The sequence below is a fragment of the Poecile atricapillus genome, chromosome 2 (assembly GCF_030490865.1).
Source record: "Poecile atricapillus isolate bPoeAtr1 chromosome 2, bPoeAtr1.hap1, whole genome shotgun sequence".
NCBI classification, from domain to species: domain Eukaryota; kingdom Metazoa; phylum Chordata; class Aves; order Passeriformes; family Paridae; genus Poecile; species Poecile atricapillus.
The window spans coordinates 113,658,271-113,676,349 of NC_081250.1; the positions used below are offsets into that span (position 1 = coordinate 113,658,271).

Here is an 18,079-nt window from a genome sequence, read left to right on the forward strand (position 1 = left end):
AGTTCTAATTAGGAAATGGCTTTGACACAGAGCTTTAAAAATTGTCAAAGCAGCATAGTTGGTGTTTTTGCTATTCTTGTTTGTGACTCAATACTTTCAATAGCTTTTTCAATCTCTCTTTTTTATTATTGATCCTGAAATCTCCAAACAGCTTAGCAGCAAAGCAAGGCTACATCATTAAAGGCAATTGACTTACAACACTATAATCTCTGGAGAAAGAGGGGAAAAAAAGATAAAATTTGAACCTAACACAGCATATGCAAGCAAATGTAAGTTTTGCTCTGTGGTGCCTAGACCATAGTGGGGCTTCTTTTCCTCAGAAGGGCTAAACAGATGAAGGAGACCTGGTGTCCTGTTACCTGTCCACCACACATCCAAGATAATTTGTGGGGGCAGCACGGGATTCACAGCAGTCAGCATGATGGCATTGGAACTGCCATCTGCCATATATTATATGCCACCAGCCCCAAATACTGAAGCCTAAGAGAGGAAAAGATGGTTGTCATTTGCTTCCATAAATTCTCCCAGAGTAGAATTTGGATTTCCTACCTATTACAAGGAAACTTCCATTGAAAACCTTTGTCTTTCTGGTTTTGTCAGAGCACTTGCACCAATATCTTGTGTTGTTTGCAATGGCTTCATTCACCTTCTCCAAGGCCTAATGCAGCAGGAATGTTTTGTGCTTTCAGGACAAAGCAAACCAGGGGACAGCTGCTCCATGATCCCTTGTTGGGACTTGGGTAACAATTAAGTTACACTGAACCTCAAAGCAGGAAGGTGGGAGAAGATATGGACATACAGGATTTTACTTGAGGTACCTCAAGAGGCAATGGACACTTGAACACCACTGTGGACCTTTGCTTTTATGATTGATTTATTTTTAAAACTCAAGTTAGTATCACATCATTATCACTACCTTATCCACAAAAACTTGAAAAAAAAAGGGATATACTTTCGTGATCAAAAGGAAAATAGTCTGCTCTATTTTTAAACCAAATTTCCAGAAGCAAGATAAGGTCCTGGAACTGCATGACATAATTAAAAAGATTTAGTAAGAATTAAACCAAACCTAAAATCCTGGCTCTTCGATGTGCGGAAGTCACTTACTGCAGGGACCTAAAATGATGATCCTGTAACACCTTTCTACAACACATTCACACAATCCGTATTTTGGGGAGTAGAAAAGAAGAGCTGTGGAATGAAGCACTAGAGGTTTTCATAAGGAGATAGCTCATTACCCGTTTTCCACATCTCACATGTTGTTTACTGGCATTTTGTGTTATTTGGGCTAACAAGCCTGACATTTGTGCCCATGCAAATCCCTACTGTGGCCTTTGAACATTCAATATTCAGTATGTCCTTCCTCTGCTATTACAATTGTTTAGAAATGTGCTGGCTTTATTTTTTTTTTCAAGAAAAGCTGGAACTGCATCTGAACAAGATTGTTGCCAATGCTCATCTAGGCAGTGGAATCATTGGCAGAGCTGAGATCAAGCTGCAGAAACATGATGATAGATCTGGTTTATGCCTTAAATATGATACTTGCTTTTTTGGCCACCATTTCATATATTGCCCAATTTTCAGATAGTAAATCAACAACTGCCAGAGACGATAAACACTCAGGGCTGAAAAGTTGCCAGTTTGCTGGATAGTGAAGTTGGTTGGTGCTGTAAATGCTGAAGGTAGGGCTGGCATCTGTTTGTGGTGTAGCTTGAGTATCTGGAATGGACACAAAAGTCTTGCTGGGGTGCTGGGCAGCAGAGCAGCAAGCACAGCTCTGAAACACTTTCTGTCAGGTTACACCTCTTTCTCTGAGAAAGTCCTGCGGGTCCAGGTTATGGTGCCACAGGCTTCAGAACATATAATGTGTAATTGTTTCAGAACTCCCAGCCTATGTCTCTGATCCAGGCAGGAAACAAACAGCAGCACTGTACAGCAGGAACAGCAACTACTGCATCACACATCTGTAAGTCATGCACAGGCATGGGGTGTGTCAGCCACGGAAGGTTTCTAGATAGCTGTGCTTTCCTCAAGCACCCAGTTCTCAACACAAGGTCTCAAATAAGCACTAGGATGAAGTCAAAAGTAACTTTGGCAGCTGAAGGCATCAAATGCCCAATTACAGAGCTAGTCAAACCCTTACTGACCCTTTTACAGAGTAGCACCTTGAAGGCTTATGAATGAAAAGCTTTATGCACACCAACAATTCTGGAAAGGTCTCGGATTGCATTAAAGCACAATTCAGGAGAAAACCTCATACTATACACCTAACACAGAAACACAGGAATTTCAGAAAATTATTTCGAAAACTCCTAAAGATTAGTCTGAGAATGATTCTAAATTTTACAAATATGTATTTGTATCTAAGCAAGTTACTCAAAGAAATATTTCATTATGAAAACATCAGTGTAGCTTTTTTGTGTTTTCCTAACAGCTGCCAGCATCCAGCCTTTGTTCCCGAAAGACAATGCTGCCCTCTTCTGGTATCCTTGATTACACACAACGTTTCAGATAAAATTCTCCAGCAAGGTAAAAAAGCATTTTTTAAGGATGTGCTACTTTTGACTGTGTAGAAAAGACACAAAAAAGACACAAAAAAGTTTTGATAAAAACAAGCTAAAACAACCGAAGTGTCACAAAAAACCAACTTAGTTTTGTAGGTTGTTAATCTAAAAAGGGCTCTACTGTTAAGGAATTACTGAAAGTGAATCGTAGAGAATTTGTTAGATGTGGAGCAGAATACAAAAGGAGTGCTTTACAGTGTTGTTTTTACCGACTACAGCACAAAATCACACTCTGCAATTTAGTAAAGGGAAAAACCAAAGGCCAAGATAGGAAGGCTGGAAAGATTTAAGGTATTTAAAGTAGTTAAAACAGAGCACAATCTCCTTACAAGCTAACATATACAAAGGCTATGCATTGTGCAGACCTGGTAAACGGCAGAAATTAAAGATTTTTTAAAGAGGAATCAAAATTTTCAGCTAATTTTATGTAGTTTATATAAAGCACTCTGTTTATTTACCAATAACTTCCCCATACAAATTATCCATCTCTCCTTTAGTCCTGCTCCTGTTCCAACCCTGAAAAAAAAATGCTTTTTAATCAGAGTCAAGATATGAAGCTTGTTTTAATGGTTGTGTAGCTCTGCCTCATGTGTATAGTACTGACATCACCCATGGCAGGACAGACAGCAGTCTCTGGCTGACCTGTTGTCTAAAGGTAACCATTCACTCATTCATGCTTGTGTGGTACAAGCCTGCCTTTATACAGGTAAGAACAACATGCCACCATTGCTGTAATATACAAGCTATTTATCATTCTCACACAGTGCTGTAGCACAGAAAATGGAGCCCCGGTCTGAGTGGAAAAAGGTGGTGACTCAGGAAGCAGCAAGGGGATCAAGGTGTGGGCCACCCTTGGCACTAGAGATTCTAGAGCTATGCACAGCTCTAGAACAGTCAGTCTTAAAAATGTGCAGACCCAAAATGTGAAACAAAATACTGTATTTAACGCATGCAGATTATCACATATAGATCACTTGAATACAAGCTGGAGAGGCAGAACAACAAATGAAGATGCAAAAATCACATTATCCAACATAAAAATTACTCCCAAAGTGATCCCAGGAGGATCATCGTAAGAAGGAACCATCAACATGAACAAAATATTCTGCCCATGAAACATGTCAGAGGTGCAGAATGCTGTGTTACCCTCTCTAGCTGCGGATCTAAAACTCAAGGGAAACAAAGGGAGATTGAGCATAACTTCAAGAGGAGGATTAGAATTAAAGAGTATGTGCTACGGTTCTAATTGCATTACTGTATTATAAAGAACCACAATTTAACTCTTCATATTTATTTGCCTGCAAGGAACATTCTTCAGTTTGTGGAGATTATCCATGGAACGCATCCCTGGAAGCAGCAGAGAAGCAGGAAATCCTAAAGAATTATTTTTCAGCCAGGATAAACAGGCTACCAAAATGGAAAGGAAATGCTTTAAAACAAAACACACCACATTTAGCATGTACTGATACCTATTGTTTTGCTGTTTTCTCTTTATGCTAAAATCATGGTTAGTCATGACTGCATGAAGTAACAGAAAACAATGCAGTGCCTTTACTTCTTTCTAGCATATAAGTATTTTGCAAAATATTGCAAGGTATTACATATATTCCTTGTTTGCAGTAGAAGAGCATAGAGCTTTAAAAAGGATGTGCAAGTTCCCTCTGCTCCTCTGACAATTCTCTTAAAAGCATCACAGAATATGAAGCATGACAGAAAACTCAAGAAAGAAAATGTTACCATCATGCTGATAAGCACTGATAAATCAGCATTAGATTCTTGCTTCCATACTGACCATGAACATGGTTAAAGCCTTGTGGATAAACAAGCCAGCTTTACTTCAAGTAATTCAACAAGTTGACAAGTACACTGTGAAGCTACAGAAGAGACAGGCAGTGATCAAGCCAGTCATCTAGATTTGACTGAAGTTGTTTTACTAAAATATCTCAAAATTAACACACGCCTTTAAAGCCTCACTGTTCCAGTTACACTCCAATGACCTTCTCAGAACAAGTTTATGGAAAACGCCTCATACACGATTCAAGTGTTGTCAAAGTAAGTAGCAGCTCATTAAAGTGAAATTCCGTATATACACCTCTAAGAACACAGAACACCACTCCTTTATCTTTTATGACTGATTAGTAAATCACAAAGCCTTCAGTTCTACTCAATTACATGAATGATGGAAGGAGACACTCTTGAGGACATATGGATAAATATTTAATGAGCTAAAATAGCTTTAATCAGAGCATAGCACATTTGATTACATTCTCTATTTGTTTTCAAACTGACAGGCAAAGATGCATTTTAAAAAGTAGTTTAGAGAAAAAAAACAGAGGATTAAAAAAAAAAAAAGACAAGTTGCCAGCACCTGAACAAGCAACAGAGTTCTCAGCCAAGCACAGCTGTTCATGCTCACTGCAATGAAAACTGCTCTTTTCAAGTTTTTTGGAGGTAGCTGCTCAGTTTTTCCTGAATGATACAGGATTGAAAATTCATGTCTTTTGAAGACTGCACTGGTCTTGGGTCCTTGTCTAGACCAAACAAGTTAACCCCCACCTGAAGTTCCAATTCATCCCACCCTTCCTTACAGTGATCACAATTATAACACTGCTCATCAGCCTACCTGACCCACCTTGAATCTTTCCTCTAACTGGCAATAAAATAAAGCTGCATCAAGAAGGAGTTGCAGTATGAAGTGTCTCAGTGATTGCTTACCACCTTTGCAGTTCTTACCTCCAAGTTTTCCTTATTTGTTTTGACCCAGATAGCTGCTCAGATGAGGATTAAAAAAAATAAATTCAGTATTTAGCAAAAATAACAAAACATGGGAAAGTTCTTTAGTATATAACTCTAGTTTCTGGGCTCTCCAGAGGAAACTCTTCACATGAGTACTCCAAAAGTAGTGCTGGAATTAAAATAGCTTTCCCTGTGTCATGAATATCATATCATCTTTCAACCTTTGCAAAAACTCACAATTTAGCAAGAATGTATACTTCTGAAATTCAAGAATAGCCTTTATTAAGAGATTACTGATCTAATTATGGAACAACTGGTACCTGAATTTCCAAGTAACTGAAAATATTTCCACAGAAACACAGAAATTCAAGCAAGCAGAAACCACAAAAAACCATTTTATTGCAACAATGTCCCCATCATCAAGTGAGATGGCAAAAATTAAATTTTAATTAATTTTGCGTTTCTACCTTTTTATTTATGTAAATATAAATTCAAGAGTGTAAAATAAATGCACATATAAAACACAGAGGAAACATTCTTTCAGTGACTCCAAAAAAACTCACATACTGAAGATTCATGACAAGTCATCCACTGTCCATTTTTCCAAGTATACAGGCATGAAAGAATGCAGAAATTTATTCTCAAAAAGCATCCTGTATAAAGTCCTTGAAGTACTTAAGTAATATTTAGTCATCTCATTCTTGAACTCATGGATGTAGATTCCAAGAAAAGAAGAGACAAACATCTCAAACTTCAGATTATTTAACCTCCATCTAAAATAACCCATTTAAAACAAGATTATGTTCAATTCTTATAGCTGAAGCATCACAATTACTTTATTAGTATCATTATTTTTGGAAAACTATTTCTTATAAGGTTTTCCTGCTTTTAAAATAAAGTCAGAATATTTATTTCAAATACTTTTGCTTACTTATATGGTAAATATATTGCGGAAAGTAACTCCACATGCTGGTACAACAGGCCTTCATGAAATTCCATTTAAACATTACTATGATGTACCTTAGAAACAGGGACTACAGCATGAAATGCACCGAAAAGAGTCAGTGTCATGGGATTGTGTCTGACCTTCCTTCTCAAATGCAACAAAATGCTAATGTATTTTGAAGTAAAAATTTGACTTCTAGACCATATGAATACTAGTTGGTTATAAATATTTGGAATAGGAACATTTACTGCTTTAGAAATATGTGATTATTATGTTCATTGTTTTACACAAAAAGAAGTGCCACCAGTATTATAAAATGTATCATGGGGATATTTCAATGGGAATGTTTTTCACTGGGTCTAACAAGCATACATTTCCACATTTTCAATGATTGTGGTTTTTAATACATATCATGCCAAGTTCTTAATAAACTGTTTACCCTCATGGTTATGTTACAACAGAATGAAGAAATTAAGATGGTAAAAGCAAAGTTAAAAATGAGAACTGCAAATAACTCCACAACTAGAAGAGGAAAAATCATTGAAGGATTTAAATCAGCACTATTGTGGGTCCCCACAGTTGCACTGCTACTCTTAGGTTTCCAAAAGATGCATATGATTTTATAAACAGTTTTGTGCTAAGAGCCATGCTCAGAAACAAAATATAGGCTGGCACAAGTCTACCTTCTTGGAGATGCATGTTAAGTATAAAATTCACTTTACTAAAGTGCATTTGCAATTCTAACTTCTACTATTATAGCTATCCCAATAAGCAATACAAACTAAACTTTGTTGAAATTCTACCTCTACTTAAAAGCAGTAAATATAGATGACTGAAATCTTAATTACAATCTTGAATTACCAAACTTCTTGACTCAATGCTGTGAGCTCTAGAAATAAACAAAATGTACTGTCCTATACTTCCCACAAATGAGGAACTGCCTCTAGTTAGAAATACTGACAGTGTAGAATGAGTTAAGTATATAAGCAGAGCTGAAGTAAGCATTGCTTTGCTTCTTATTCAATATGGTGTTTCTTTAAGGCTCTGAGAGAAGCTGTTAGTTGTCACAAAATCTTTTGGCAAAAGATAAATGCAGAAGTAGCAGGGTTGTCTGACATTTCAGAACTTGTATTTTCATATTTCACTAAAGCCAGCTCATTCAGTGTCTGTATACATTTATTGCACTTGTGTTGTTGGAATACATCTATACCAACATAGTAATAATGATTGCAACAAAGCCATAGTAAAATAAATTTTAAAAGGGTCTGATTTGGACATTAGAGGATAAGTGTCTGCATGTTTAAAATGTTTCCCTAATAGTAATAAATACAGACAAATTGCTCATCAAGTCAGATGAACATGTTTAACCAATTATTTAGCATATATAAAATTTCACTCATCCTTTTATCAATACAAATCTGTTAGGGATCCAAAAAAGACTTACCATGCAAAATATTGATTAGTGCTGCATAATGGAATATATATTTCTATCAGAGTTAAAACAGCATTTTCAAAATTTAAAGAAAAATAGACTTTTAAAAAGGGATTCTACTGTTGAATGCAAGTCTTCCTTGTAGCAAAGACAAGATAGAGACAAGTTACCATTTATCGCTGTACTTCAGTCTTGATGAAAGACTAATAATAATTTGTCCACCTACTTCTTAATAAATGCTACATTTTCAAGAATAAAGGAACTATCAGTAGGCATTATTTCTACTTAAAACAAGTTATTTTTCTCTGTAATAGGTCAAGTATGCTTTTAAAGATTCAGGTAATGGTAGACTCATAATTTTCTCTCTCAACAGATTTCGAGGAGGCTCTTCTGGCTTCAAGGCCTCACTGTGATCTTTATCTTCCTCCTCTTTATTATCATCTTCCATTCTTTCATCTTCTTCACTATCTACAGGCTGAGGAATGAGCTGGTTACCAACAAACACATAGGTGTTAATCCTGCGTCTACGACATCTCCTGCGTTTGCGTTTTGGAGGAGCCTTCTGAGCAATACCCTTGGCTTTCATCTCCTCGTTTATGAAGTTTCTAAGAGTGCGTCTGATATATATTCGAGCTAGGTCCTGGAGGTTCCTAACAGCACACGGAGCTAAAATGAAAGAAAAGTCAGTTATACTACATGAAATTTCACTGTAGCAAAAAACCCCCCAATCTAGCCGTAAGGCAGTGAGACTAACATTCAAAAACAATTCAACTGAAATTTTAGTAAATTATAAATATGCAAATGACACAAGGTTAGATAGTCACCTTGTTTGTTAGTCACAAGTTAGATTTGTCACCTTGACAAACCCTGTGGCACAGTCCAGGAAACAAAGAAGTCTTCTAACACATGTGCAAGAGACGTAGAAAGCATGAACAAATACAAACACTAAAATAAATTTAAGAAATTATACAAGTACTGTCACCTTTTAGCACCTGGCATGCCTTGGAACCTACTGCTACCACTGTTAAGATCCTGTTGTGGGAAAACAATTTCTACCCCTGTGCCACACTTGCTTAGGCAAATGCCTTTCTTTGCCTCCTTCTGCTCACTTCCTACTGAATCTAACTGATGAGGGAGGGACATGTCTAATTCACAGGTGATGAACCAGATAAGCCACCTGCATCTTTGCAGCATAAGAGGAATCAAAATTACTCAAGTCCTAAAGGGAGAAAAAACCAATTCAACAAGTAAGAAAAAAGCAAAAACTTTGTTTTCCAGTGATAGCCAGGTGATGACAGAATATTGGTTGGCTGCTGGACACCTGCCCTACATGAGCTATGGATGGCTGTTTCCAAGGAAAACAAAACCAAAAAAATACAGCAGCCAAAGTTGAAGCTTGTTCAACTTTCTTACTTGTCACTTTCCTTCCTGTACAGAATACCATAAAATTAATGGGGACTACAGCAAGGAAGTTACTGAAGAAATAATTTCAAAAATTACACTTCCAGAAAATCCATTTAGCTATAAAAGCTTCAGATGTAGTTGAAATAAGATCTATTGTTACATACAATGACTTCAGTTGCAGACTAATTAATTTATCTGAGACAGAAAGGATATTAAGACTGACAATACTTATTTCAGGTCATGCCAAAGAGAGTGGGGCAAAAAAAAAAAAAAAAAAATTAAAAAAAGAGTCCTATTTCTTTAGTATAAAATCAGCTCAAAATTCAAGAACAAAACCCTATCTAACCATCCAAAACATGTTCATAAGTTCAGGTGAAACAAACCATGATTGCAGATTGTATGTCAATTAAAAAAATGCAAGCATTTTTTCATGAGATGAACAGGATGCAATATTTTGGATATTTACTGTCCATGTATTTCCATTTGTCTACTACTAGTGAACTGCATCCCATCCAATAACTACATCAATAAAATGAACCTTTTAACACCATCTCTGTAGTTTTCTAAAAAAAAAAAAACAACTCTACTTTGAGCATGCCTAACAGATACTTTACATATGAGTTATTTTAGTCGATATTTAACACTGCATATGTGTCAGAAAGCATTCAAGGGTTGTCCAGAGTATGGTGCAGACTCTGTGTTTATTTGGTAATGACACCTGCAACCTCTGGCTAAAGTTTACAGAAGAAGCATGTTCACTAGATTACTTTGCACTTTTAGGATAAATTATAGGCCTGTGGATTTGAAACAAATAGACAATGTTGCTATAAAAATTAGCTAATTATTTACTGAGCTTCAGCACACTCCTTTTTACACCCCCCCATCCCTTCCATGTAGACCCAACACACCCAAAGGAACACTTCTGCTTTATTTGTAAGTTTTTAAATAAAACCACATCTGCCAGAGCAGTGCCAAGCACCTTATCTCACTGATCTCATTTTACAATGCAACTTCAAGCCTCTAACACATTTTTCTTCTAAATGTGAGCAATACCACATTTGGTTATGTTTTCCTCTTCTCACTAAAAATTCATTTTGAAATTGTAACACAGGAAACACCATTCTTGTACTACCATTCACCTCAATGTCCATGGTCTGCATTCCTTATTGTGAAAATTTAGGAATATTGATAGAAAATCCTCTTTTGTTCTAGGGAATTAGACTGTATAAAATCATCGTAAAGTTTGACTAGCCACCTCTGTATTTCATTGTTAGATATGACACAACCTATGTATTATGGATAGAACAGAGGAAAAAAATAATCTTGAATTAGTAAACTAACTTCATGAAATTACTTCTGAGGGCTCAAAGGAAGCATTAAAACAACAAAAATTAATTATTTCTGGACAGGAATAGATTACATAAAGGAAATGATCTTCTAACCTTTGCATAGAAAACATAAAAGTACCTATCATAGCAAGCTCACATACACTCAAAATTACCAGCCAGATCAGCAGTTACAGGCAATCCAAGCTGATAGGACATCCTGGATTCCTGAGGGCTTACACCAGTTTCACAGTTAAAATATGTTCTCTTTCAGTCTCTTTCTTGCACTTATTTCATTTCCTGCATGCTACCATATCTCTGTGTTTTACTCCTAGCCCTGACAACTCTGACAGAAAATTTCAACTCTACGCTTTTCTTTGTCAGCTTTTTCTCCTTCCCTGATATCATCTTACCTTACCATTTGGCAACAGGTGTACTGCCAAAGACTTTCTAAATACCTTCACCACCTCTGCTCAAAGCATTGCAGCTAGAAAGCCAATCCCAATGACTAATAACAAACAGCTAGCTATGCCTACATCCAGTGTAAACAGACAAGGCATACTTGGGCTAATTAATATCCTATCATACCACAGCCCCAGTTTAGACCTCTTCCTTCCATTTAAGGGGGAAGAGAAAGAAAAAATTTCTCTGGTAGACTATGAGAAAGTTAGCACCGTAAGGGGCCTAATATTAGCTGGCTATTTTATCTATACCACTGTAATAGAGAAGCTGAAACAAGCTGGAAACATCGAACCACTTCAATTCAGAATATGAACTGCGAACCAACACAGACCATCATGCACTGGGAGCACAAAAACATATCACTGAGCTACTGCTTTGCTAAAAGGAATGTTTCTACAGCACAGCCTCTCAACTTCCAGACCTCCAACATCAGGCACTGTTAACATCTCAGCAAGCCAAAGGGAGGGAGCACAAACTTACGGAGTCCTACAGTGTCATGTTTGCCGTTGTCATTTCTGTTTGGTTGCACTAGTGGAGCAAACGAAACAGCAAGAATATTCTTACTTTCCCATGTGTTCTGTCCTGTTCTCAAGATCTGTGTTAGCTGAAACACAAAACCAAAATAAATCAGTGGTTAAAATTTTGTAAGTCATAACACTATTCAAATTGGTTTCAAACACACTGCTATTTTTTTTTTTCTTAAAAATTAATGAATTAAGGCTGTTTTATAAACAGAAAGGACTTTGATAATCCTTGAAATATCACTTGTTCACTAGAGTACTGAATAAGGCTCTTTGCTAATGGGAAGAGATGCAGCTAGAAAACAAAGGCCCTAAGGTAAAAACTAAGGGAAGTTTTTTTGGCTTTTTTCTCATTTTCCCAAAAGATCAAAGAACAATTTAGACTGGAAGCAACCTCTGGAGTCCTACCCTTCTCCTTGAACAGGGCCAACTTCAAAGTTAAATCAGAAGCTTTTCAAATTAAGTGAAGAAAGATCTAGGACTGAGATTCCCCACCTGCCTAGGCAATCTGCTGTAGTGTTCAACTCTTACTATGAAAAACTGTTTTCCTTATTTTCAGGCAGAAGCTCCCTTGCTGCCAATTTGGCAATTTGCAATACTGCTTTTTCAGTATGCTGTGCACCTGTGAGGAGAACTGGACTCCTGTCTACCAGGTAAATTCTCCACCCCTTCAGGAAGACAACAGGAATCAAATATTTCCTTGGTGTTTTTCTGCAAGGTAGATTACCTCAGATCGTGTAGCTGTTCCTCACACTTTACATGCTCTAAGTCCCTATCCATTTGTATAGAAGGCAAAAATAGTCACAGTTTTAATTTCTCTCTCTTAAAAGTGTGACTACTTTTAAGTTGGATTCCTTCAATTTCAGCTGATAGTATCTTAGTTGAATAAATAATGAAATTATTTATGGAACAGATCATGCAGGCTATGCTTAAATCCCTTTGGTATTTTAAGAAAATAGATAATGTAAAAACTCTTTTTTGAAAGTAAAGTAACTAACATGCTTATCAACAAGCATTTTAGTAATTATCTTTATTTACGAGGACATCAACTTAAGTCACATGATGTGCCTTTCTCAATTTCCCTATTAGTAAAACAGGGAGAATACTACTTACCATTGAGAAGCCTTTTGAGGTCTAAGGATGAAAAGTGATAAAAGTGCGAAGCATTATTAAAATAATATGCCCCTGTCCGAAAAGCGTTAAATCTAATATGGAAAAGCAACACTGAAAACTGCTGCGAATACAGACATATTTTTCCTTTGTTTTTTTTCACCCCCTGCAATGTCCCACTAATCATAGTTATTTTGTATTCTTTCAAACCAATTCTCCTGGTTTACATGTGGTTTCTTTGTTTTGAAGTACTGACTGAAAATATCTGTGTGGCAGGTAGATTTCAAAGCAGTTCTGGTATAACACAGAGGAAATAGTATGAAACAGACCGTTAAAAGCAGGATATTGATGCTTTCCTACAAATTTAAGGGAAAAAGTTCAAGACTTCATTAAAAAATTACTATCTGCTTAACTGCAACAATACACCAAATTAAATTATCGTTAGTTGAACATTAATTTAGTCAAATATATACTCAAAAGCATTCCTTAAATTACATATTTCTTATACTAGAAGATAAGAAGGGGAAATTGACACTAAGTCACCTGATCTTCTATAGGCATTACTAAAATGCCTCCAACTTTCAATAAAATTTTCATGTAGTTTTCATGGTCTTTCTGGACTCCAGCTCCACAGTAAATCCGGTCATATTGATGACTGTCTGAGGCTATTTCCAAACAATTACCAACCACAAAGGCAGGTTCACAGAACTCAAATCTAAGGGGAAGAAGAAAAAAAGAAAGAGGGGACACATTTCAAATTAGAATTTTTAAGAGAAGCCAGTCCAGATAAAGACATAAAAATATATCTTCCCGTGTAGCATGAAGAATGATTAGCATACATAGTTTTAAAGTTTGTATTAAGACATTATTTTGAATGTAATCTGGTTTTTTTCTGCCACATCAGGGACTACTGAAGAAAAAAAAAAAAAAACTCTTAAGCAGTTACAATTATATATTATGCAAAACAGAGAAATCTTCAAAACATCACCTTCCTAACTACAAGCAAATAGATTAATCCAAAGAAATCTTAAACCACATGGTACAAGGGCCCCTAAAACAGTATGCTTATCAACAATAAGAGATATCTGGGCTGCTGAATAAACATTGAAAAATTTCATTTGTTAGTAGCTCCCCTCCATTTTCTATCAGTTAAGGGTCTTTTTAAAGACTCATTTTTCTCTACCTCCCAATTTTCGACCTTGAACACAATCCACTTTTCCCCAAAAAGGAATTCAATGGAAAAGTCTGACATTTTTTTGACCACATGCAAAGCAAAAAACCCAAACCTTTTGTTATGTCAGAAACACCTCATTTGTGTCAGTGGAAGTTATACAGCTGCATTTTAGTGGACCCAAGTTGCAAGGACTCTAAGTGTTCTCTGTCACTGCATAAAATACCAAAGGAAAAATGTACAGGGCAGTACTTTATTGCTAAAACTGCATATATTCTCCACAACACTGTTATTTTCTGACATTTTTTAAATCTCTGAAGCATGTTACTGCTTCAGCTGTTAACACCATAAGAAAATTTACCATTTTGTAAAAAAATTCCTTGAGTAACTGTACATCTTCCCCAATTACTTTATGTATAAGAAGAAATGTTACAAAGTAGCTCATAGAAAGTATCCATGGTTTTCTTGGAAAAAAAATAATACATAAAACCTAACACCCTTGTTGAATGAAAAAGTTCATAAACACCATCCAGCAGTACTAAAGTCCAATGCATCTCAAACAGCATCTACAAGGAATGAATTTTTCTAAGAACTTCCAATACATATAAACATTTTATGAACTTTATGGCTGACTGTCAAAGGAAAGTAATTTTTCTTTTTGCTTGCCTAGCATTAGCAAATCCCAGTACAATACCTGACAACATTCAAATCAGTATTTTTTCAGTTACAGTAAAGTTGGCAGCTTTCACTGCTTAGGGATGAAGCCTGTAAGGCTCAGCTGGCTTTCTGATCTAGCGTGCTGCCATTAACAAATCAGGAAATTGAAGTTTTTGCTGGAAGTGTATCTTTCCCTCCAAGATGGGATGCTTGATCTTGAAAATACTCCAGTGCTTCTTTCTTTGACTAGTCCAGATAGACCTCAGAATTTTTAAACAATTACTGCATGATTCTCTCTCATGCACTTCTTGTGGTCAATAGTCCATGCTTTCTCTTCGAAATCCAGAGGTGGGGGGGGGGGGAAGCTACAAACAACACTGGTCAATTGAAGAGAAGAAAGGGAGATGGAAGTGGAGGAAAGATAAATTGCCTTGTTGCACAAAATTGAGAAGGTGAAGCTGGCCTGAACTGTGGCTGAAATAATTCCAGATTAACACAGAAAGATCAAGAAATACATTAGGCTAGGCTAAATGATGGGAAGAAAATGAAATCAAACACACTGATGAATCTACTGAAAGAGCAAATCTCATTTCCTAAGCACTCGGGCTATTGTGTTCTTTCCTACAGTTTCTACATTCCACATACAGGTCTATCAGGCAGTTTATGCTATAGTTTTCATTTCAGATTGCCTAAATGATTAAATGAAGGATTACCACATCAATTTAATTTGAAAGTTTGAGCAAAGTACTTTTGTGGGCTTAAAAAGTAAAGGAGGAAGGGGGAAGGGGCATGGAGAGAATAAATATAGTACTTTTCCAAAACACAGTTTTAAACCTTGAGACAGTCCCTGGTTAGTTTTGGAAAAATGAAGATGGCCTCCTTGTCTGCCTGTCCCCACAGCTTTCACAACTTCCTTATCTTCTCAGAATGCTCCTCTAAAACCTACCCAATTTATTACCAGAAAATCTTGTTTCCTCTACTAGAAACCACCCTAAAAGCTCATGAATACACTGGTCACAGCCTCTTAAAACAAGGAGGAACACCAAACTTTCCAAGGAATACAAGACACAACAAAACCCCATGAAACATTCCCCAGACACAAAATACTCTATACATGAGCTGAGGACAAAAATCCACAGTAGTCTTTACTAATATAGTAAAAGCTGAAGAAAATTCATCATTTAGCTCTGCAGCTTGCAACCAGAAGGGCACAAAATACAAATAAAGACACAGAAGAAACTTCTTAATACACTGGTAAGAATAAGATGAGTTAAGCACTAGAGACCAACTGTCTATAGGCACTTTAAATTGTCTGGACTGTGCTTCCTCCAAACTATTAGCAGAGTTTTGTGAAGACACAAAGCTCATGACCAAAACAGCTGCTCATTTATTATTCCATTTACTCAAAAAAAATACCTTCTTCCTCCACATAGTTTTTCAGCTAGTTTCAACCTGGTCTGTCAACAGGTGGTCTTCCTGACAGACTCATTTTCCACAGCAAAACTAAACACTTTATGGACTAGGTTATATGTAATTCCTGAAGACACCTCTTTAATCAATATCAGATGAAAAATGAGGTCTAATCAGCTCACCTGTTAATGCTTACCCCCAGCTGGCCTGAATGTAGTGCTAGTTCAGGAACTGCCACATGAAGTTAGTTCCCTGCTATTCAGAAAGGTAAAAGTAGGTAGAAGAAACGAGAGGAAAAGGTGATAAACTGTCTCTAGTAATAGCAATATGCCTGTTTAAAATCCAATTCCTCTTCATTTATGCTTCTCACAAAATTATTCAGAAATAACTGCTTCATGTGTTAGGGCATGAACAGTGACTCACACCAGAAATATAAGAAAAGCATACTGCTTTCCTGCTTTTCATGGACTAGTTCAGCTGTAGAACAGTGAAACTTGCTCCTCCACACTCCCATAAAACACAGATCTCATTAGTGATGCAGCAAGATCCTTCCCAAATCCCTGAATCTAAAAGATGGTTTTGATTATATACACAACTCTATACCAGAAAGAGCTGACAAAGGTATGTACTACTTTCTTGTATTTATCCAGTAATAAGAGATGACCTTCGAACATTGACTGAAGTATAATTCTGAAAATTCTTTCTACTAACTTGCCTAAGTAATTTTCAAACAGAGTGAAGTTTAGATTGGTTTTACTCAAGTATATGAGACCACATCAATTGATCAGGAAATTATTTCAAACTTAAACACAAAGGTTCTACAAATATGAGAAAGTATTTGATAGTAAGAATACCTACCAGGCACATCACAAGCATTTTAGCCTTATAGTAGTATCAACCATATTAGGTCAAGTTCCATTTTAAAACAATCAAACCCCAATTCTTTTAGTACTACGTGTCGCTACATCCAAAAAATTTATTTTATTCCTACTGCATCTGGGGTATAAAAACAGACCAGATATTACAGTTTATTCTTTGTTACATGGAACTATCTTTTACTAATATTGATGAAAACAAGACTGTTTATTCCTTTAACATGCAGTATTGATAAATATGTAACATAGCTATCAAAAAGAGCTAGTATTTCACTTAAATATTTTATTTCCAAGCTGAAATGGAACTAAGAATTATCAAGTGTTCTTTAATGTTTGTTTGCCTCTACCATGTGACCAGAGTGGGTTTATAATGCATTATATTGGTAGCATGAAAAAAACCTATTTCACACATTAGGTAACAAAAAGAAGGGGAAAAAAAAGTGCTGGAACTATCTGGAAAAGTTTGGTCACTTCAGGTTCTTCAGTTGAATCTGCTACCTTGATTACAAAAAAACCAACAGTCAAGAACACAGAAATTAAGAGTTCCCATTACAGATAACATGGAAACAGAAAATCCCTGTTTAAACAAACACTTGCCACAGAATAAATTTAAGCACACACAGATCACATGTAGTAATGGCCCAAGATAACCAAGCAGTTTCAAGCATGTAAGACTTTTGCATGGAATGGGCATTTCAAGTTTGTACTCAGCATGGCCAAGGTACCTTTCTTCCAGCTAAATTAAAAAAAACAAAATAAAACAAAAAACTGTAGAATTTAAAGTAAGTTTTTGCCTTTGCTGCAAATACTTCAGAAAATTATCAAGTAATAGATTGTAACTGCCCATATTTTTAAGTTAGATTCCCTATAAATAGCAACACAGCAAAGTATTACTACTGAAATAAAACAATCAACCATTTAAAACATTTACAGCAAAGACCTAAGGTTAAGTTTGTTGCTCCTGTATCCATATCCACCAATCTAGTATATGTGTCATAGCAAAATACTAAATAAAGAAGCAGGAGAGTATAGCACTAACCTACCCTAGTAGCTGGGATTTTTTACAAGGGGATTCACTGGTTGGTTCTAATATGATATCCACCCATGAACCCTACCTTTAATTACTTCCAGCTCTGAATATGTACAGGACACTTGGGATAAGTTTTTCTATACATCCTCCATGAATGCAGGATGTTATGCTGATGTCTTGTGAAGATGAAACTAAGTGCAAAGAGGTATGGATTGTCTCCTTTTTTGTTGTCTTAAGTGGTGAACATACTTAATTTTTTTAAAAAACAACAAGGTAAATAAAATTATAAAAAGTATCAAGTAATTTGAAGGAAAAAAAAACCTGTCAGCATCCACAGATTTGTATATGAAGGAAACAGTAAAACATGTAATGAAATTTAAAAAAGCAATACTGAGGAACCACTTAAAAAACTGTTTTTGCTAAGAGAATTACTTAG

General features: G+C 36.1%; 1 protein-coding gene and 1 long non-coding RNA gene across 5 annotated transcripts in view; one reads left to right on the forward strand and one right to left on the reverse strand.

The window, feature by feature from the left end:
• Positions 1–544: 544 nt before the first annotated feature.
• LOC131576755 (uncharacterized) lies at positions 545–6,042 on the forward strand. The gene is made up of 2 exons (XR_009277063.1): positions 545–2,569; positions 2,601–6,042. It is a non-coding gene; the product is annotated as an uncharacterized LOC131576755 (long non-coding RNA).
• The window catches only part of PCMTD1 (protein-L-isoaspartate (D-aspartate) O-methyltransferase domain containing 1), a 41,369-nt gene continuing 28,955 nt past the window's right edge, over positions 5,666–18,079 (reverse strand). For all 4 annotated transcript variants that reach the window (XM_058833760.1, XM_058833761.1, XM_058833762.1 and 1 more), the window contains 3 exons: positions 13,044–13,215; positions 11,350–11,473; positions 5,666–8,344 (listed from right to left, as the gene is read on the reverse strand). In XM_058833760.1, the coding sequence (XP_058689743.1) occupies positions 7,974–8,344; positions 11,350–11,473; positions 13,044–13,215 (667 nt within the window). In that variant the 3' untranslated portion in view covers positions 5,666–7,973. The remainder of the gene's footprint in view (positions 8,345–11,349; positions 11,474–13,043; positions 13,216–18,079) is intronic.